General features: G+C 43.3%; 2 protein-coding genes across 6 annotated transcripts in view; one reads left to right on the top strand and one right to left on the bottom strand.

Moving 5' to 3' along the window:
• Positions 1-202: 202 nt before the first annotated feature.
• LOC130192696 (WASP homolog-associated protein with actin, membranes and microtubules) lies at positions 203-11,561 on the top strand. Its single transcript, XM_056412805.1, has 11 exons — positions 203-986; positions 2,505-2,678; positions 2,982-3,132; positions 4,532-4,701; positions 6,286-6,496; positions 7,603-7,787; positions 8,272-8,358; positions 8,484-8,579; positions 9,111-9,504; positions 9,956-10,098; positions 10,375-11,561. The coding sequence occupies exons 1-11, from the start codon at positions 309-311 to the stop codon at positions 10,531-10,533; spliced, it is 2,448 nt and encodes an 815-aa protein (XP_056268780.1). The 5' UTR covers positions 203-308; the 3' UTR covers positions 10,534-11,561.
• A 2,760-nt stretch (positions 11,562-14,321) lies between these two features.
• Positions 14,322-22,379, bottom strand: part of homer2 (homer scaffold protein 2) — a 26,993-nt gene continuing 18,935 nt past the window's right edge. For all 5 annotated transcript variants that reach the window (XM_056412480.1, XM_056412478.1, XM_056412481.1 and 2 more), the window contains 4 exons: positions 20,862-21,018; positions 20,194-20,304; positions 17,583-17,663; positions 14,322-16,164 (listed from right to left, as the gene is read on the bottom strand). In XM_056412480.1, coding sequence (XP_056268455.1) covers positions 15,976-16,164; positions 17,583-17,663; positions 20,194-20,304; positions 20,862-21,018 — 538 coding nt within the window. In that variant the 3' untranslated portion in view covers positions 14,322-15,975. The remainder of the gene's footprint in view (positions 16,165-17,582; positions 17,664-20,193; positions 20,305-20,861; positions 21,019-22,379) is intronic.

Raw genomic sequence — 22,379 nt, 5'->3', positions numbered from 1 at the left:
CTTTTATTTATTGGTATAAGGAGGGGGAATTCCCCGAACATGTGTTTCGAAAGGTCGAAGTTGAACACAATACAGGGGACATTGTGGTGCATTCACTGCTCCTCGTAAACTCTAAACTAGGTCATTCAAACGCCTTCTTGCGTCAGAAAAAATCTGGATGAAGCGTGTAGTGTAATCAACACTTGGACTAGCGTTGTACTTCGTTTTTTATCTAAATACCGTGCGACAACCAACAATAAACATGCTAACAACATCAGGCTTATCAATTTGGTAAACCGATAATAACCGGCTTCTCGAAAGTCCTGAATATGTCCGAGGTCCCTGAAGGCGGCTTACGTCACGCAAATGGCGGACGTTGTAAACAGAGCCAGCAGCTTCTCGGAGGCCAAAGTGAAACGTTTCTTTTCGAGATGAATAACGTGGAGATCGAGCGGGTGGACAGCCTGGAGGGCTGGGTGGCTGTGAAGAGCAACATCTTTGAAGAGCTCGAGGCCTTCAAGCTGGGCTTCATCGTGCAGTGGAACGTCATCGAGTGCAAGTTCGCCGTCACCTGCCACAACAGGACCCTCCAGCGGCAGAGACGCAAAGCCGAAGAGGTCCCCGGGGACCCCCAGATGAGCTGGGCTGGACTCTTCTCCGTGTGCGACCTGAAACTCGTCCACCAGCAGTTTGAATGTGTGGCCGACGTCCTGGGGACCTGCTTTCCGGATCTGTCGCAGTTCGAAGACGGCAACATTTGGGACTTGCTGTTCCTGAACTGGAGGTCCGGACCGGACGACGCCGCCGAGAGGGATTTCGAGGCGCCGTGTCGGAAACTCGAAAAATACTTAAGCGCTGCCATCGACATCTGCGGGCGGAAGATTGTGCTCGACACGTTGTTCAAGCAGGATGAGCGCGACGTCGAGGAGTACTTTGAAAACCTGCAGGAGTTCAAGAGGAAGGGCATGCAGGAGGAGATCTCGAGGGCAAAGGGCCTCGTGCGACAGGTGAGGAGGCGGAGGGGTCACAGGGGGTCACACCCACTTCACAGTATGCAGGGGCCACTGTGTTTACACTCCAGTTTATTAGGCACACCCAGCAGTCCAAGACACCAACCATGCAATAAATACAGACTTTGTGGTGATGATAACATGGTGTCGATATATCAGTGAGGAGAGGACAGACTACATATTAGAGCCAGCTCCTCGTGTGACACAATATTCACATTTTGTTGACATCCTTTATATCCATGAGGATGGACAACACATGTTACATTATTACAGTTGAGAAGGTACGTTCTGAAAATGTAATGCAACCAAAGATTATGGTTTGTTTCAATGACAGAATATCAAAAGACTTCTGCTCTCTTTTTTCGGCCTGTCCATCACAGCCAAAACCATATGGCTGAAACACAAATGGAAGAACTCAATCTTTGATGAATTCAAACACACACCTGCATAAGCCAGACGGCTGTTTTCAGATGTAACGTTTTACTTGAATGAAATAATAAGGGTGGAGGATTTAGGTAAGCAGGGTAATCCTCTGCAGCAGGAATAGCGCCACACAGTGGTGTCACACGTCTACTATGACACAGCAAACCTTGTGCCTGCTCCCTGCGTGAAACCAAAGCTGCAGGTGTTGCAACACCGCAGCACTGTTTGCTTTTTCAGTCGCTGATGTTTGCCCTTTGACACCGAGTTGTATTGAGAAAAGTAACTTGACAATCCCAAGTAAATATGATGGTGAGAGATGCCTCAGTATGATGACGGCCAACAGAGATACAAAGTTTGGCGTGAACAGAAGAAATTAAGAGCAGCCTGTTAGAACTATCTTATCTCTAAACACTTGAAATGATGAAGGCACTTGCAAATGACACGGTAGTACAAAATGCAAACCATACTTTGGTGTTTAATTTTTAACTCTTTACTTAAGATTTAATTAAACATCTTTTTTTTCTCCTTTGTACAAAATATACCAAAACACTGGCGACGAGGAAGATCTTGGGTAGATAATGACAATAAATATGAAAGAAATTGAGATCATACCCTCTAAAAGGCAATCTGGTTTGAATTGTCATCAAACACTATTACTAAGTTTGTTAACAAGATATTTAGGCACAGCTGGTCAAGAGATCATCACTACCACCAGATACAACAGTCAAGCCTTAAATACACACTTTTAGCTCATGTGATGATTTTGTTGACACTGTCACAGAGCCGTTTTGACACCATAGTTTGTGGGTTAAGTTTATTTTGTCTTGCATCTTGCGGCTGAACCTTGTGATTGTGCTCTTCAAATACATAACCTCACTCTCTACCTGCCAGCGTTTCAGTTATTGATCAAGCTGAACGAGGTGCACTCAAGGTCTGTGGTCTAAAGCTGTCGTTACTCCAAACCTTGTAATGAAATGTTTTGCCTTCAGTGGCCATGAACCACTTACCTCACTGGTCAACGCTTAGCCCACCTGGGTTATGAATGTTTGATTCTGAAATAACAGTGTGTGTGTCTTTTTTCCATGTTTGCAGCTGCTGCAGAGCCACAGCAGTGCAGACCGAATGGTCGCTCTGCTCAGCGTCTACGAGGAAGAGGACGAGGCCTACCAGGACCTGGTCACCGTGGCCACCGCCTTCTTCCAGTATCTGCTGCAGCCTTTCAGGGACATGCGAGAACTGGCCTGCCTCTACAAGATGGAGATCCTGGTAATTACAGACTTGTCTTTAGCAGCTGTGGCCTTTTTAGGACAGGCTGAATTATTGTATACATATTATGCAGCTTGTTTTGGGATCTGAATATTGACAACGTGGTCAAGACACATACCTGTAGACCTACGATGGCAAAGTAATTGACACGATTCAATGTTTTTTTATCTCGTTCAAGCACTTTTGATTTTCTCACTTACCAAACTTTGACTAAAAGCTGAATTTGTAATATGTGTTCAGTGTCTACATTCACTCGCAGAGCCTGAAGTTGTCCACTGTGTTTCTTGCTGTGGGTCTCTGCAGAAGTCTTTGGAGTTTGAGGACTTGGGTCCTAAGAGAATTGCAGCTCTGGAAAAGGAGGCTGAGGAGTGGAGAATGAAAGCAGACGACGCAGTCGCCTCAATTCAGGACATCACTGTCACCTACTTCGCACAGACTTCAAAGGCTCTGGCCGGTACACGTGGCTGTGTTTATTTCTCTTATTTGTGTGGATGAATTAATTAACGATTTGTATCCGTTATTCCTCAGCTCTCAGGAAAGGAAGTACACAAGAGTCAAAGATTGCATTGAAACGGCAGATAAAATATGAAATATCTTTTTGTAGTGGCCATTTGTCCAATAAATCAACAAAAAAATATAAATCAAATTGCCACTGACGCACCGTGGGTTTGTAGCTTACGCAGCCAAAAGAAAGTAATGTCCAAAGTTATGTCCATTTCAGGATTCCGTTATTCTGATCATTTATTTACTCAAAACATTTATTTTTAAAAAGAACAAACAAAACTCTTACCGCTACCTCTCCTGCGCTGGTAAAAAAAAACATAGGCCACCCCGGTGCATGTTGGTCCTGTACCTGCCCACTCCTACATATAATCACAGGTGCCCAGTGTTACCCAATGAGTGAACAATCAAAAAACGAAATATATTTAACAACAACAATGAATTAAACTAAAACTATCATAAGAAAAGGCTATTTTAACATATCCTAATATCTAACCTAAATGAGCAATGATTAAACAACATTAATTTTCAATAAAATAACTAAATACTAGTGTCAAATACATAGCTCCAACATTTTTATTGAAATCAAGTCCACACAAAATACATTCTCATATTATTTAAAAATAATGTTGCACTTGTATAATAATATACCCGTTAATTGCGCTGTGGGATAAACATCATGCTCAAATTAAGCATTTTATATTTCTGTTGGAAGGAGATAAAACAAGAGAAAAAGAGAAAAAATTCACTTGATTTATAATGGAAAATAATTGAACTTCTTTTTTATGTGGGCGTAAGTTGATTCATGCCTTGATCTGAGGGATGATATTTACAAGAAATAAACCTTTTTAGATGGATACACTCGTTCCATAATCGACATGGCTGGCAATTGTTGCTATATCCAAGTGCCTGTAAGGCCAGCATTTACTAAAAATAACACAAATGTATACCTACACATTTGTGTAAGGGAACAGGGACATGGAAATTCGATTGCTTTAGGAATGACGATACGAAAGTCACATAACGGTGTTTATGAACTTCTTTTAGCAACTCATATTGATCCAGTCTAACTTTGCAAAAGTATCCATGGGTATTTTGTTCCAGTTAATTAATAAATTAATAATACAAATATATTCTTGTTGTTCTGGGTTTGAACTCTCATGGTTGAATGCACTTAAGTCGCTATCGATAAAAGTGTTACTTAAATTAAATGTAATGTAAAATATATATATTTCATTTAGGTGACGCTTTTATCTAAAGCGACTTAAGTGCATTCTACTATGAGAGTTAAAATTCAGAACAACAATAATCCAGAATGTACAGTTCTGTGATGCCCTTGTGTGTCTGCTCAGGTATGTTGAAACAGATGGAGGACGATAAGTGTCGTTTCGGGGCTGCTGCCTGGGCGTCTGCAGCTCCCAGACTGGAGAAGCTGCGCTTCCTTTTAGCCAAAGAAACGTTGCAGCATATGAGAGCTGCAGAGATGTGCCTCAGCCGCAAGAAGGACGGCATCAGACAAAGGGTGCGTGCACCGTCCAGTTTGTTTGTTTCTACTAACACACACACTCACACATACACACACACACACACACACACACACACACACACACTAGTGGTTCTATAATTAGTCAGCAGATTCTATGATGGCGTGTCGAACTCTTTAGTTTAGCACGTCTTTATCTCTAGTGCCGAGGTCTGTAGAGATTTGTCACAGTGAATTGTTCACCTGGTTTTCCGGTCTGATGTAAATATTTGGCTGCTCTAGCCCTTTGATCTATTATATCGCCTCTGTAAAAACAGAGAATCCCCTCAATACACCCCCAAAACCTGAATGCGTGACTAATTGTATGTGTATATCTACATATTCACACTCTAAATGTGCCAGCTACTGTATATGCATACCCTTTGAGTACAGGGGTGTTTTTTTTAATTTTTTTAACCGCAGCGAAGTACTTTGGTGTCTGTCGAGCTGCACATTTGAGCGTTTTGGAAAAAATACAGAGAACACCTTCAGCGCCTTCACCTTCATGCGGCTGCATTATTCATCCGATTAAACGCTTTAAAAATCAGAATGCTGGCGGTATCCACCGCTGCGAAATCAAAACGAGCCCTTACAGAGACGGCTGTGTGTGAGCTCTGAAAATGAGATCAGTGAGCTCCACCTACGCAATATCTCAAAAAGAGTGCTGTCGCTTGTGGCAACATGACTGTGTGGCTCTTTGGCTGCAGCAGTGTGCTTGCAGAGACCTTTACATATTGTAGTCGGCTCATTAACTACATATCAGACATACTTACATTACTGTCCGACCTTAGCTTGTGGGTAGCGGTTGGTTTCTGTGTATTTCATCAGAGCGTGAAAACAAACCGGCAAAGATCAGAAGCGGCTTGGGGTAGGTTATCCAGCATAGATGCTTTGTTCTTCACCTGGTAATTGAAAGCAGAAATTCATTTTTAAATCTCTCTATTATCGTGTTGAAGGACACTTCCAAGCAGTCATGCAATCGTGTCAAGAAATCCAACTCGGAAAGCAAGACCAAAAGACTCGCAGACATCATGAGGAGGGATGCTCTCATGCTCTTTCACTAAACGTGTTTACGTTGGACAGCTGACTCTGAAGTCGATCCTTCATGGGGGCTTTGAACACAACAAGAACAGCCTTGTTTTTTAAATGCGTCACCTTCTCTCTTAGAGAGGTTAGTGTGTCGAGTCCCTGCAAGTTAATTGCACAATGAAACTAGAAAGGAGGGCAGCTGTGGTGCCGCGTAGATGGACCCGTTTCACTGCAGCCATTGTACAGGTGTAATTAATAACATTATAATTATGGTGAATAAGAAAGGTGCCATAATTCATTTGTTTTACCCTGTTACAACCCACACTTAGTAAGACACTAAATGTTTATAATAATAATAAATTAGTGTTTAGGACCTTTTAATAAATTTGACTTCTATTGGGAATGTATGAAGGCAAATTCCCCTCGGCATTTGTGCACCTGGGGGGAAATCAAATAAAAGAATGGAAATCAGCAGATAATTCAATCAAAACACAAGCCCTTATTATATGCAAAGCCAGAAGTATGATCCTTTGATATGTTTCTGCCGCGATGCAGTTGGGTAGCCTGTCTGGCCGAGTCAAGAGCCACAGAACGGATTCCAGGTCGGCTCCCGACGACGACGGCGGCGAGCAGGACACGGTGGACCAGCTGGAGCTGAAATTCTATGAAACCCAACTAGAACTGTACGACACCAAGTTTGAGATCCTGAAAAATGAGGAGCAGCTGCTGGTGGCTCAGATAGACACGGTGCGGCGGCAGATCAAAGGTACATGACCAGTAGACTCAAGCTTGCTGCTACTTCCTCACTTTAAAACCCTCGAGCAGCATTGAGTTAAATATATATGATCAGTACCGCTGCTAGCCATGTTGGTGCCCTAAGCACAACTCCTTCATGATGCCCCCCTGAGATAGAAAAGGGCACCCACGACGGGCGGCGGCGACGGGGGGGGGGGGGGGGGGGGGTGCTAAGCAATTAAATATATCTCTTGTTCTGCCTGTTTTGTGATATACATGCCCAAAAGGTGCCCAATATTGCTAGACTCAAATAATATCGGCATTCTAATTATTATAACTATGAGGATTTGTTTAGTTGCCTATTTTGTGGTGCCCTTTCAGGACTTGGTGCCCTACGCACAGCGCGTAGTGCGCGTTATGGGAGCGGTGGCGCTGTATATGATTAACTCTGTATTTAATAGCTTGTCCTTTTGAAGAAACCACAATACCAGAAGCAAGTACAAAATACTGTCGCAAACCAGAGAGAAAAGGCTCACACTGTAAGAACATTATTAGAATCCTAACACAAATTGCTTTTTTCCCCCTGAACACTGTTTAAATGAATACAGTAATATCATTAATGACTGCAAACGTATTAAGACATTGTAATGATGTAATGATATAATGCTACACTACACTTACACCTTCCTGACACAGGAAGAGTTGCACAAAGTTTCTCCCTGAAGACTTGCCATACTGCTGCATCAGTACTTGCTCTTAAATACATCATTGCCTTTAAAAACTTTAAGTGGCTCTGGAATCTGATGAAGGAAACTGGTTTTCCTGCTGACATGTTGTGTCAGTAAGTTTACCACCAAAACAATAATTCTGCATCATGTTGAATGAACATTGTAACCGTCACAACAGCTGTGGGTGACATCACACCTCCTTGGCGTGCTCGTCTGGCACACAGGTTCACGTGCCGGTAGTTAACATTCGTAGTGCACGTTTGTGTCGTTGAGACGAGCACATTACCAAAATAATCCCTGAAGCGTCACATCCTCTCTGTTGAAGACGGGATGGACAGTGATGACGTCACATCGTTTTGAATTGACGGTGCAGCCTTGAAAGCGGTTGACGGGGTCGTTTGTGTTGCAGAGCTGAAAGAGGAGGTGGTGTACTATGATGTGTGTGAGGAACCGGAGGAGCTGCAGAGCATGCTCCACACAGGTGGTAAGCATACCGACCCGCCGGCTGTCAGTCAGCTCAAAAGACGCCTGCAGACCTTGGAGACCAAGAGAGGCAACATCTGTGTCCGGCGAGCTTATCTCCGCAACAAAAAGGTGTGTGGGCGTCACTGGGCGATCAGAAATGATTCATAGTTTCAAGGAGTAAAGTCGATTTTGGCGTTTTGCTCACTCCGTCCCCATCTTGCTTCAAATTGTAAAAAAACCCAAAACAACAGTTTCTACTGTTTTATTTTTAGCCGACAGACTAATTGAAGTGCCGTTGGTAGTTGGCATTCTCTCCCACTGATGGTCCAGAAAATGCTGAAAGCATTTTCCTGCTCAGAGCAAAATGGAAATAATCCCCTGGTTAGAGGCTCCCGACGGTAATCTGCAGGCATGAGTATATAAAAATTTGCAAAAAGAGAAAAGAGGAGCATTGATAAAAAATGTACCGCTTTTTTAAGTAACTGAGGCCTTATTCTTTCTTGTTATCATTCACACTGGAATTTTCTGAACTTTGAAGGACATGCTTCAAGTACGATGGTAATTCTTATGTACTTTTGAGTGTACAAGTATTGATAACTGTGTCTGTCTTTAGGATCAGTGCATGGAGGCCAACGAGCAGAAGCAGCGTCCTGCCAAGCAGAGCTCCATACTCTTCAACCAGCATCATCAGGTCCACATGGTACGTCACCACGGCAACGAGACAACCCACAGAGATTCCCCCCCAACAGGCCAGAAGCTGCAAATGAAACTGTCTAATTCTCCGTCTACTAATACCCGTTGGCTTTCTCCCCCTGTTGTCCGCAGAAACGAGAGATGAGGAAGGAGGAGGATCAGAGGAGGAAACAGTGGGTGGACCAGCAGCGAGAGAAGACTCTGATCAGATTACGATCCTTCAGAGAGGTCAGGCTCTCTCACTGCAGCTTCCTCTTCTGTTTCGAGAAAGTCCCGGAGGCTCCCGCTTTAATGCCCTTTATTCAATAGTTCACCTTGAAATTCCGTTATTAATTACTTGACTTTGTAGGCGAGAGGTTACATCAAGAGGGTTCAATGATGAAGATTGTCGCTTGCCCCGTCCCTTTTTCTTCTCCCCTTGTCCTGACGATCTCCTCGCCATCAAACTGTCGAACGAAATAACCAAAATTAAGGCAAACTTTTGTGGTCATAGTGGCGAGCTGTCTTACACAAAGCTTGAAATGGCGCATGGCGGACGAGTGCTTTGCCAGAGAGGAAAGTAGGAGATACGTTTATGAACGGGCGGTTGTGGTTTTAGTGTGGTATTGATCCAACTTGAGCAGATTGGGAGGATTTTCTTTTCTCTTTGTGTGTTAGCATTGTGGTTTTAGGTATCAGTCAGTCTGTCTCTCTTGCTCTCTGATGTTTTTTCTTTTCTTTCTAAAACTATTTTCTGCCTCTTCTGACATCTTTTTCAAGAGGCGACAGGGCCAGTTCATCCTGAAGACTCCTCAGTCCTGGATGTCTCCTTCAGAAGTCCCGTGTCCTTCCCAGCCTCTGTCCATCATCAGCCTCGGCCCCCCCGAAGGACCGCCCTCCATCCGCCCGACACCCAGGCGCAGTAAAACGCCCAAGAAACAGCAGCTGAAAGACATCCCAATCCAAATCTACTCTGCACCACCACCTCCATCATCCACCTGCCCAACTGCGCCTCCTCCTCCACCTCCACCACCCCCACCTCCCCCACCACTGCCCCCTACCATGCCTTCTCCGCTTGTCCAAGCATCGCCTTCCTCCGAAGACACACCAAGGCCTCTCAGTGAAAAAGAGGACCCTCCTTTTCCAGCCAAGAGCATGCTCAAACAAAATATAGGTGAGACATAAGAATGTTTAAAAAAATGTTTTTATTAAATTCCCCTGACTGGATTTAGAAAGAATATGTGAATCTGTCAGTCTGCAGGGAAGGTTGGTTGTTTGTTTGTTCCAGGCGTGCATGTACATGGTGTTCTGTCCTGAATTTCCCATCTTCCCCCATGAGGCTGGAGGAGGCATTCCCCCTGAGTTGTGGGCCTGGCTGATGCTCCCTCTCAGCTCCAAGGAGACGACAACATCCAGCACAACATGATATTTTCTTAGCTTTTGTGAAATTTTATTAATTTAAGGTGAAGCTGCTGTTAAAAAATAGGTGGAAACTCTTTGTGTGGTGAACATGTAAAGATGCTCCATCAGCAGGCAAAATGACAGACGATGCATTCTTTCTCTCTCGTGCACCTTGTTCCATCGATTTTAAACATGTCTGTTTTCCTTTGTCTTTTTTACGACAGGAACAATGGATGAGGTGCTGGCCTCGTTGCAACGTGGGCAGATTCAGCTTCGGAAGGCCCCCACTCCCAGGACGGCGTCCCCTGCTGTGGGCTCGAGGAGCAATCTGATGTCTGCCATCCGACAGGGAGTCACCCTGAAGAAGGTGAGATGTTCTACTGCCGATGGACATGTTGTATCATGTCATATGTGTTAGGTCAGCCAATAGGAAAATGTCAGTTCCGACATGCCGACTCAGAAGCTGCGTCACCGTCACACCAACACAGAACATCATGGATGTTGTTTTCAGTTCCACATGTGCTTTCAATCAAGAAAAAGCTTAATTAAATAACAGTATCATTCTTTAAAAGATATTTGCATAAATACATTTTAGGGAGCAGGAGGTAATCTTGAACCTGAATTGACTCTCGTCGTTCCGCAGATGGTTCATGTGCAGGCAGACGGGCTGAGCAGCAGAGACAGCGATCTGGAGCGCAGCATCAAAGCCGCCATGATGAGGATCAAGAAGGTGGCAGCGGATTCTGACGACGACGACAGAGGAGATGACGACGAGACGCACAGTACAGACTGGGACAGCTGAGAAAACACACACACACACACAGTTATATATATATATGTGTGTGTATATGAAGCCGTTTCCTTCACGGTTCTGAGCTACAGCTTACGTGGCTGCCAAATGTTCACCGCGATTACGCCTCTTCCTCACGTAAACATTGCAGTTTTTTAACTAGCCCTGAGATGTTGTCCAACCAAGCAGCTCGTGGCTGCTGCCGTTTGAATTCTTTTAAGAAATCCCAAACTAAGCGAATGAGGCGTTGCGCTCCAACGCTCATTAAGAAGAAAAGCCAAGCAGCAGTGCTGTAGTACAGCATGTAAATTATTTAAATGTCTTCCAACTCGCCATATGAAGGCCTTTTCGAGAGGCCGTCACACAGCAGGGGAGGCCGGAGAGACGGCCATGCTGCTCAACTCCTCCGTCACGAAGACTCGGCCCCACACATGTCGAAGCTCGGCGGACTTCTTATTCTGAATGTAACTAAATCAGATTTCTTTATTTTACTAGACTTCACCCCAATACGGGCTACAGCACATTGAGTTTGTATCTTGCCTTTGATGACTAAACAAAGGAAGAGTTGTGCTGAAGTACAGCAGTGTTACCTATTGTTAATGTTTTCAAGTCTATCACTGTTTGCATTACAGGTTTGATGCACTGTCCCCCTGAGCCTGTTTTTCTCTGTGTGAATGTGTTTGGCGCGATTCTGGTGCAATTTATACGTCTGTTTCTTCCTCTGTGATGCCATGATGGATAAAGTGACATGTTAAGAACACTAGATTCATTTTTCTTTTTCCCAGATAACCAACAATGTACACAGCTGGGTTTTATTTGTGACACAGAGCACTTACCTGAACAGACGAGGCTAGGATGTATTAAGTGCAATGAAATGATCCAATACCGTTTAGCAAACGGCAATAAACGGTTTGCAGAGGAAATTATTCATTGTTTGAAGATATGAAACTTGATCTGGTGTGTTGCTGATGATGGCTGTGGCTGAGATGCATTTAAACTGCTGTGTTTTAATAATAAATGAAGACACTTTGGATCATAAACACGGTTTGTTGACGATTGCTCTCGGTTGGGTCGGAGATCTTTCCTTGTGGATCGCCTCGGGCTTCCTGAACCTGACGTGATGAGCGACCCCCCTCCTTTAAAAGAGTCACGCATCCTCTGAAGAGGCGTCTTATTAACCTCCACCGGTGAGTGCACCTTGGTTTGTCGCCCACCTGAGGATGACGAATCACAAATATTGTACTATCCATCCCAGCAGCGTCGCCCTCTCACACAGTGACGACTCAGCCAGTTGCGATTGTGTTGGTGCATGTCTGTGTACCTTAGATGCACGCGTGCATGTTTTCTATCGGTGTCATCCAGGTGATCTGGGGGGAAATACAATACACGCACATTGGGGAACACACACACACACGGCATTAAGACGAACCCCGACGACCGAGCGTCAACATGAAATTCCGCAGCCTGTTACTATGGCAACAGGAAGTCTCAGTGGTACTGGCCTGCAGTGCGCTCTCTCTCTCTCGCTCTCTCTCGGACACAGAGCAGCATCGTCTCTTAATGATGTTTCGCCCACTCATCACCGGTAACACAATGCGCCTCGCTGAGAGTTCGACAGCCGTGAGCAGCAGAGACGCTGCCGTTGCTGCATCACTGCCATTTGTCGATTTGAGCTTGATCGATACAAGCAAGGGTTTTGAGTTATTTATCTTTAACTTATTTTTCATTATAATTATTCAGAATTGAGTCTATAAAAAGTCAGAAAAGTGACAATATCCAGAGCCCACATTTTTCTTTTGTCACCAAGAGGAAATGTCAGGGGCATCTCCAACGTCATTAGGATGCGTCCTCTGGGGAACATGAATGTTTGTACAAAATTCAATGGCATCCAGCCGACGGTTGAAGAGATGTTGCAATGTGGACCAAAGTGAGAGAACAACAGACGTCCCTCGGGACAGTCTGAAAAGTGACAAGATCCAGTAATGTCCATTTTCTTTCTTTTGTCCAAACAAATTAAAATATTTCCTAAAAAGGTATCTACATTTTGTTTTGTCCATAAAATATCACGCTATAGTGACATTATTACATTGCTTCTTTTTCAATTAAGTCTTAAACCTAAAGATAGGAAGTTTACTTTAATGTAAAAACAACTCCACATTTGAGAAGCCGGAACATTTTGGTTTGAAAAGTGACTAAATTATAAATGTGTTCGTCAAAATAGTTTCACTAAAACTAAAAGAATCTACCCGTGTTTCAGCATGTAAAACTCTCTTGCTTTTCTCTGTATTATCATTCCTAAATTAAATATATATTAGATTCCACACTGCTGATGGGAGGGAAAAAAAGCTATTTCAATCCACAATATGCTCGTTTTTTTCCCTCTTTCTTTTACATACACGGTTTGTTTGAAAAACAAACAATTAATTAGTCGTGAAATTAATAGTTAGCTAAAGTCAACAGTTCATTTTCCGTCAACTGACAATTGGTTAATCATTGCAGCCCTAAACTAGAACGGGTATTCGGTAGAGCGCATACCTTCGCATATCACAAGATTGGGCATTGAATTATGAACATTTTGGCATTAGTTGCATGCCAAATGGATAGAAATTGACAGCGCTATGGTAAAAATATGATTTTGACCTTTTCATGACCTTGACCTTTGACCCGATCGATCCCAAAATCTAATCAAATGGTCCCCGGATAATAACCAATCATCCCACCAAAGGTAATAAGTGCTTACTCTGCATATTCATAAGTCATCTACCCAGATGCACCTGTGCAGGCAGCTGATCTCGGAAGGTGAAAAAAAGAAGTGCCTGTGCGAGCGCAATATCCAAGAACCTCATTGTCTGAGGAAGATGACAGTTGTGTAAATAAAGATTCATTGTTACCTTCGCATTGAAAATGCGGAAGGTTATGTTTTGATCGCCGTGTATTTATTTATTTATTTGTATGCGTGTTACTCGCATAACACAAAAAGTATTAAACCGAATCGCATAAAATTCAGTGGGATGATTGGTTATTATCCGGGGACCATTTGATTAGATTTTGGGATCGATCGGGTCAAAGATCAAGGTCATGAAAAGGTAAAAATCTTCTTTTTACCATAGCGCGGTCAATTTGTATCCAATTGGCATGCAACTAATGCCAAAATGTTCATAATTCAATGCCCAATCTTGTGATATGCGAAGGTATGCGCTCTACCGAGTGCCCATTCTAGTTAGAAGGTTGCATTGGATCTATAATCCTCGCTGTCAATCATTCAAACAATTATTCACAACAAAAACAGGAGGGAGTGGGAATAAGTTGCCACGGCAACACGTCCCCTGATCCACCCCTGCAGTAACTTCCTCAGCGCTGCGATGACGTTGGGGTTTAAGGCATTGTCCATCCCTCAAACCAGCTCATGTCAGTGCTGCTGTATTTTGTTTTAATCTAAAAAAATAAAATAAAAAAAAGATACGCGTCTGAATAAATCCCACTTCTTTGCTGCTGTTGTGTGCGTCCGTTAGGATTACAGCTATATTTAGTGCTATGTAAATCAACATCAGAGACGTGCAGTGGCGGCGCTTCTGTCCTCGGGCCTCGGCGGGACGCAGCTCTGGCGCTGCAGGTTCCGTCACCTCCTCCTTTAGCTCATCATCCGGGAAGAAATGCCTCGAGCCTCTGATTGCAGCTTATTAGAAGACGTTCACAGCTTCTACATTTCCTCCACAGAACCCACATACTGATTGATTTGCCAAACCTCGTCAAAATGTTGCCCACTACTTGAACTTCAAAAGATGACACCAAACTCAGCATTGTAATTAAACTAAATTTTAACAATTGTCAGGTTTTTTTTGGTACAATATTGAACAGGAGTCGTCACACAAGTGCACAAGAGGCATTTTAAAAGGAAGGATCATACATCGTGTTCCAGGTTCAGGAGACTTATAAACAGTGGAGTTACACTGAGAGAGAAGCAAAACGTCCCTTCATAGATCAAAACAGTGATGAAAAAATATAGACTTATAACATCATAGCATTACCCCGCAAATATACCGACAACATACGCCTTTGATTTCAAATGTCCCATGTTCCAGGACTTCCCCAAAAGCAGCTGCGACAACATTCTGCAAAACTCTGAATCCTGACGGTTTGGTTTATTCAATATATTATCTAAAGACATTAGGTGAAGGTTGATTTACTTGGTTTGTTCTAGAAACAGTAGTTGCAAAGCGGCACCAAAAATAAATATGTAAAACGGAAACCAAGAATTCGACGGTGCCAAACCGAATGTTTTCATTGAAATACACTTTCACGTTATTCTCCCACCGAGCAGCACCAAGTCCCCCCCGCCAAAAATAACCACCACCATAACAAAAACTAGTGTGGAAGAAGTACTTCAACGGCCTCGGAGACATATTTATTCTACACATGGACAAAAATACTATTGCGCACACAAAGTCCTCTGAACACGACACTCCACTCAGGGGGAAAAGAGGGCATCATTTCTTTGGGATGTTCCTGAAGGAAAGCTGAAACCAGAGCATTCCTTCTTCATGCAACGTGTAATCAGAAGGAGCGTTGACTGCAAACAGCCACGAGAGAGTCGATGCTTCCGGCTGCGGTCTCTCCTCGGACTAGCTTTTGTGCAAACACAATTTGTGTTCGTTGAGTTCATCACCATGGTAACACCCATTTACATCCTCAGGATGGGCGCGCCTACCTGCATCTTCTTCGGGTCTCAGTTTACAGGTGGATTGTTGTCAGAGTTCATGGTATGGTCACCACTCGGCCAGTTCTCCTCACCAGGTAGGTCTGGACTCACCTGGAGGCACTTTGTGTCACGGCCGTTTGTCACGTATGTGCATATAATCCAATGAGTACGAACTGTCTTCTGACACACCTGAGATAGACGAGAGGCAACAGCGAGGAAAGCCTGGAGAAATATTTCATCTCTAATTCTCTGAGGGGGGCCACGAGGATGAACACCAATTATTACTAGAGAGATGCTGATCAGCATCGTCTGTGTTCCTCGGTTTAGCCCTTTTACGTCCTCTTCTACTCCAAGCTGCCTGTAAAGAAGTGCTGCAGCCTTTACAGGGGAAAAAAATAAATACCAAATCTAAGAAGCCACCACCATAATTTTAAATATCCCCCCCCCCCCCCACACACACACAACAGAAACGGATTAGTAAACTCAAATTGTGACTCTTGATTTAGTTTCAGAATGCCAGCACACAAATTGGAGCCATTAGGTGGAGCATGCTGGCCTTCGCCCTGCCAGTCTCTCCCTCTCCAGAAAACACCTCTCTCTCTCACATGGTCGTGTTTATTAGAAGCCAAAGCTGATAGTGTCTGAGTGGACGTCACCTTGGGGGAGTAGGTGCCGAATAGTTTCTGCCCTGAAGACACACTGTAGTGAATCCTTCGTACCTGACCTCTGACCCTTTCAGCTCAGTGCCACTTTACTCAGTTATCAACACCCAGCTTGGACAGCCCCTGCCTGAACTCATGCAGCTCGTCTATCTTCCCGTCCAGCATATCCATGAACTTCTTCAGCTCGCCCTTCATGTTGCCCTGCTTCTGTTGACTGTCGTCTATGTCCAGCTGAAGACCCTCTATTCTGTCCTCCAGTTCCTTGTTCCTCGTCTCGGCAGTCTGTGGACGGATATCAAGGAAAAACAAAACAATAGTTACATTCCAGCAGATGGTGGATCCAAGGGAAATCAAATGTCTTCAGAGAGATGTCAGATGGTTTGATCTTAGCTGAGAAGCCAAAGAGATGTTTACAGCTACTTTCAGGAATGAGACTAAAGCATTACAACTCAGCATTCAACTCCTTTGACTAGCAGGCGACACGATTGACACATTAATGCCAAAAATACTATTGAAGGGAGGGGTTTAAAACAGGAGCGCTAAATGGGTGTTGCGCCTGCATGACTTCTCCAGTGGACTCCTGAAACCTGATCTCCACGTGGGGTGTCATCTTTAAAATAGAGAGACGCCATGACCACATACATACAAAGAGGGAGAGAAAGTGGATTCATTTCTTTCTTTAGAGCTAGAATCACCGGCGGAATAACACACCTCAACAGTTTTACTTATTACTGTGGCTGCATTTTCATTTTGGGCCTCGTGGATAAATGGAGGTATTCGAGAAATCCCATCGTCTATGCTTCTGCTCGGTTTGGGTGATTGGCGAGATAAACTCCTGCTGACTGTTGTCACGGTCATTCATCCAGCTGACTGTTGCAGAAACAAAACGGGCGCTTGCGCTTTGTGAAGCACAAGAACTTCAGGCATGCCGCTGTTGGTTTTATTCTCCTCCCAGCCCCGGCATGAAACCCAACACATGCACGACAGCTTGGATGAAAAATTCCTGCTCGGAGTCAATCAGAACTGGGCGGGATGAGCGTCGCCGTCAATGCAGCTCATGCCAGACTTGGTACAAATGGGTCAGTCAGTCATTCAGCTAGCCTGGCACTTCTGGTTTCACAGCAAGTCTGACATTACTCAATGAGGAATCAGACTTGCCGAACAGGTGCTCTTTGTTACAAGGAGGATGTGAGGCGATGGGCGTGAATCTTTATTGTTTTTGGCAACAGCAGGTACTCACACCCAACAACCCACATACCTACAGACATGTTACCAGACTTGGTCATTAAAGTTCTCAATCTACTTAAACTGTCAGCAAAACAAATTAAATCTGCACCACTAATACGCCATGACAGAGATGTAGTATCTCACAGAAGAGGAAGAGGAACCCTTTTCAAAGAAGCAATAATCCACTCAGTGCTGTGCTAGGGATGGACCTTTATTAATAGATACATTAATCACGATGTGCGTTCGTAGACACGTGATGGAAATGTTGTGTCACCAGCCCTCAGGCAGAATGGTGAATAGGAACTCTCATTCTCCTCCGTCTGAAAGCGCTGCTCACGCCTGCGTGTAACCTCGCTGTGATGGACACCATGTCCTTGCATGTGCTGCGAGCTCTGGCTTTTATACTCTGCGGTACATCGCAACCGAGAGAAAGGTGTTGGGTTTTGTGAGATTCCTGGGTGCTTTGAACGTACCTGCAGTTTTGCAGTGATGCTCTCGCACTCCGCCATGAGCTGAGGGATTATCTCTGCCTGCTTCCTCAGGTTCTCCAACTCCTGGGGAAAATAGATACAGAAACTGGTTATTCTAAAGTTGTAATCTGCTTGATTCTCTCGACATTGTTTTCTTGAGAACGTAATAGCTCATTTAACCCTTGTGTTGCCTTCGGGTCATTTTGACCCGAATCAATATTACACCCTCCCCCCGCCTATGGGTCATTTTGACCCGATTCAATGTTTCACCCTCCTGTTACCTTTATATTTACTAACATATTTTACCCTTTGGGTTCAATTTGACGCCAGCAATTAAAACCTCCAGAAAATTATTAGAATTAATATTGTTTTCCAAGTTTAAGTGTGAGGCACTTTCTGTTTGTTTGTTGACTACCGAAAGAACACCGACATTAAACATTGAATGGGGTCAAATTAATCCGAAGGCGGGGGGAGGGTGTAATATTGATTCGGGTCAAAATGACCCGAAGGCAACACAAGGGTTAACAAGAGAAGCCAAACCTTTGAAATGTTCAGGAAATTCTTCAATATTTTGGGAGACTCGTTTGCTTTCTGACAGTTTGATGAGAATATTGATACCACTCTCGCATCAGTCTGTTGTTTCTCCAGTCTTTATGCTGAGCTAAGCTAGATGTCTTCTTCTATAAAATTATATATATAATTTTCTTTGTATTAGTTCTAAATCATTCTTTATTCTTGCTCGAGTTAGATGAGCACATCGATACCACCTCCTGTACGACACATGTGGAGCTTATAACTCATAAATTTAATTTAATTTCACAATTTGTATAGCAGCGCCATAATAAACATTGTCTTAATAAAATAGTAAACTGATATTATTTCAATCGGATCAAATCGTAAGAAAATCAGTGTCCAAGTCGTGGACTTGATGCCAGCGTCTAAAGACACGGGATACAGACACATTTCAGGGGGAGGAACAAAGATGGCAGCAGTACAGAGCAGGTACAAAGGAAAGCGGGTTAAAAGAAGTAAAACAGATTAGAATGAATACAGTGATTCTGTTCGTCTTATGTGAACATCTTTCGGGTTCTTCTCAATCAAACATCCATTATTGCTCTGAAAGTTCCAACCCTGTGCTGCTAGAAGACAAACTCACTCTGCTGCAGCTTTGTGCTGTTAGTTCACGACTGGCCACCGCTAGGGTCAACACCACAGTGAATGCTTAATAATTCATAGGCTCGTTTTTAATTGGTGAAGTGGAGCGTGTGCATTTCTGGGCGGGGGTGAGTCACTCGGCAGATGAGCCTCTGTGGGTCGCCTTCTGGATCAGTGCTCTGCAAACAACGGCACTTCCTTCTGGAGGCCCATCGGTCACTGTTAAGAGCAATATGGCCGATACACAGGGCTGTGGAAACGCTGAAGCCCCCAAAGGACACGACTCATAATCGTTCAAATATCAGCTCCAGCTCTTTGAACTGCTTCCTTCCTGTTGTTGTATAAGGAAAGATGTATATGTTCTATTAATACTCAGGCTGCCAGGTGCTGAACCAGAATACCCCAGACGCACGGTTTACCTCTGACAATTTAAAAGGGTCTTTATGCAGCACAACTTAAACATCATTATTTTGCAACACTATTAAACTATAAAAGATTAGTTGATCAATTGATTAGGCAATTAACAGAAAATTAGGAAAATAAAATGAATCTGCAACTGATACCGACTAACCCTTTAAGTCATATTTTGCTATATTTCGCTGCAGAAACAGAAATATAAAAAACGCCTCATCAACTATTTTCCTCTTAAAGGAAGTGAATTTGTTTCGTTCATCTTTCACTCTCCTACACGTTGCTGATCGTGTCTCCCTTTCATGACATTGATGGGGAAACGGTCACTATCGAAAAAAAGGCAAAAACATTGTCACAATTCAGTCCCAATTACTTGTCTGCAGACAGAACAGCATTTAACCAGCAACAAGCAAAGGTCAAAAGACTGCGTGGCCGTGTGGGCCTCATCCTCATTAGCAATAACAGCACCATTAGGCTCGGCTGAGCTGACAGTCAGCTCGTTGGGATTGTAGATGACTGACGCAGTACACAAAGGGCGATGTCACTAATGGAATTTGTGCCAACATTCCCTGCTGCTCTGACTACAGACAAAGTCAGTGGACGCATTACATACTCCCAGTCTGACCATTTTCACAGTGGATTTCAAGTGAACAAAAAAATAACTGATATCAAGTAAACTCCTATAAAAACAACAAGCACCACAGAAAGTAAGATAAAAGGAAATTGAGAGAAAACCGTCGGGCAGTAGAATGATCTGGGTTTAGCTGGGTCGGCGAAAGTAACAACAGCGATTCATACACAACCCAAGATCCCACAAGACCTGATTATAGGAGGTATAATCACCTCCTGAGGGAGAGGAGTGGTACAGAGTAAGAACAAGAGGTGAAGAGACACACTGAAACGTTGGAGTCGGGAAGGGAAAGTGCATCTGTAACTTCAGGAGACCGGGGGTAAAATGCCACCTGTTACAAAAAGACATTGTTATCCCAACTCTTGCAGACACGCCTGCATTCCACAGTGGCCCTGTTGTTGCAAGCCAACGTCTCACCTGCTCTTTTTCGTGCAGCTCCGTCTGTAGCTCCTGCACTCGGACAGACATTTGGGAGTTTTTCTGTTTGTCCTGATCGGCTTCGTTACACTGAGCTTCGAGTTCTGCAATCTGCGTAAAAAGAAAAAGTTGTTGTGAAAAGTACTTAATGTGGCCAAAGGGTCTTGCAAACATATTCCCATTTTGTTTACCTGTAATATTTATTAAGTTGTATTTGAAGAATCCTAAATATGCTGCATCTTATAAGCGATATCTTATAAACTGACAGTTTTTAGACAAACAAGAACAAAACTTGCAGAATGTTACAAGGTTAATGAATGCAACACCAGCTCAGCTGCAGTAATGGCCCACATGGATTCTGAAACTTAAATTATTCTATTTAGAACGGACTCTAGTGCAGGACGACTAATTGCAGAACTAATCAAATATATAGTACTCGGTCAGATTAAAGAAATTTGCTGGTGGATTCACTTATCCAATTCCATCTGTTCTCGTTAGACTAATCAGCAACTTTAAATCTATAGTTTACTAATTTTGTGACGGTTTGCAGTGCAGTTGTGTTGCTTATACAAAGAGAGGGAACAGTGCATCTGCTCAGTCACATTGGCTGCAGGCAGGATGAATGTTTTTTGTTTCCGCCATTTCACTTCCCTCACTGTATTTATTACCTTTTCCCTGAGCGCGTCACTCTCTTCTTTGCAGACACCAAGTTGTTTCTTCCAGCTCTCAACATTAGCCGAGGACTCCTGCAGTGCGTCCACCAGACTGGCATTATTTTCTCTTAAAGTCTGCAGCTCTGTTTCCCACTTCTTGGTGTTGGTGTTGCTGTCAGACAGGAGAAAGATCGAGGAGGAGAGTTATTAATGGAAGAAAACTGTAGACTGGTTAGTGCTGAAATGCCTGGGGCTTGTGACTACCGACGTGGCACATAATGCTACACAATCCTTCCAGTCATGACTATTTAATTAGTCGTGACTCGTGATGTACATAACGCTGTCGGGAGATATTAAAATCATTAAAAAAATGAAGTGGAAAAAAATCTCAAAATGTCCAATAAACTGTTGATGTGCTCCAACATACAGTTTGTTATCTTTTCATACCACATAATGTGTGTTTGTCTCATCAATAAGGGCAAAGAGGTTGTGGTGTATATTTAGTATGCATCGCTGTTCCCTTCCTTATGCATGACTGGTTTGAAGTGTGCTACTCTCCATCAAATGTGGACAGACTTGCACGGCAGCATTCTGCAGTCTGTTTCACTGCTGTGACACATTTCCAGAAAACTACATCTCAATGCCTGGTGAAGGCATGAAGAAGAGCAAACTAAGCAAATGGTGGACAAACAAGCTGGAGAAGTTTAAAGATACATGTATGATGCACTGGTTTGAAACTAATGTTTATCCTTTACCAAAGTTGTGTTAAGGATCAGTGTTTTAAACGCACACACACAATAAAGCTTTATTTTACTGTTTATACAATTTGATAAGAGGTTTCCTAGAAAACAGACAGATGATTGAGTTCAGTTGATTGTCCAAATACATTTCTTAAACTGAACTTGTCATGCATACATTTTATGTTACGTAATAAACAAAATAATCTAAACATTACACCAGCAACATTCCATATACCAAGTTACATTGTCCTGTCCGGGATCCTTTATTGAATGCATGTTTACGCATTGCCTTTTGGAAAATTAGAAGTACTGGTAAATAACATTACCCACACTACTCACGTAAATGTTCATTTAATTCTTATTTTCTTGTGTGAGTAAAGTCTGAAGTATTATCAGGGCAAGGTCTGCTAATGGGTCTTTTATCCCATCTGGCTCAAATATGTCAGTAGATTTTTTGTTGAGTTACCATCCATTACAAATCATGGCTAAATGTACATACTGTAATTTTAGTCGACTCGGATGCACTCGGGTCATTCAAATCCCATCAGCTGGTTCATGCAATTAGAGATCTATACACTCAGCATCTGTTTTATAAAGGCCATACAACCAAATGGTGGGGTAGAGCCGCTTCACTTTTTAGATTAGAGCAAATGATTTCTGAGCCCTTAGGGGCCATGTCATCATCCCAGAAGCAATAAAATGGAGAGGGGGAACATTTGAGCACAGCTTGATGCAGAGGCAAATAGAAGATAAAAAAGAAGAAATAACACGAGAGCGATCAAGACCTGCTGAG

Source organism: Pseudoliparis swirei, chromosome 4, assembly GCF_029220125.1.
Source record: "Pseudoliparis swirei isolate HS2019 ecotype Mariana Trench chromosome 4, NWPU_hadal_v1, whole genome shotgun sequence".
Taxonomy (NCBI): domain Eukaryota; kingdom Metazoa; phylum Chordata; class Actinopteri; order Perciformes; family Liparidae; genus Pseudoliparis; species Pseudoliparis swirei.
The sequence above is the reverse complement of the archived record's forward strand: the minus strand, read 5'-3'. Positions and strand labels throughout refer to the sequence as shown.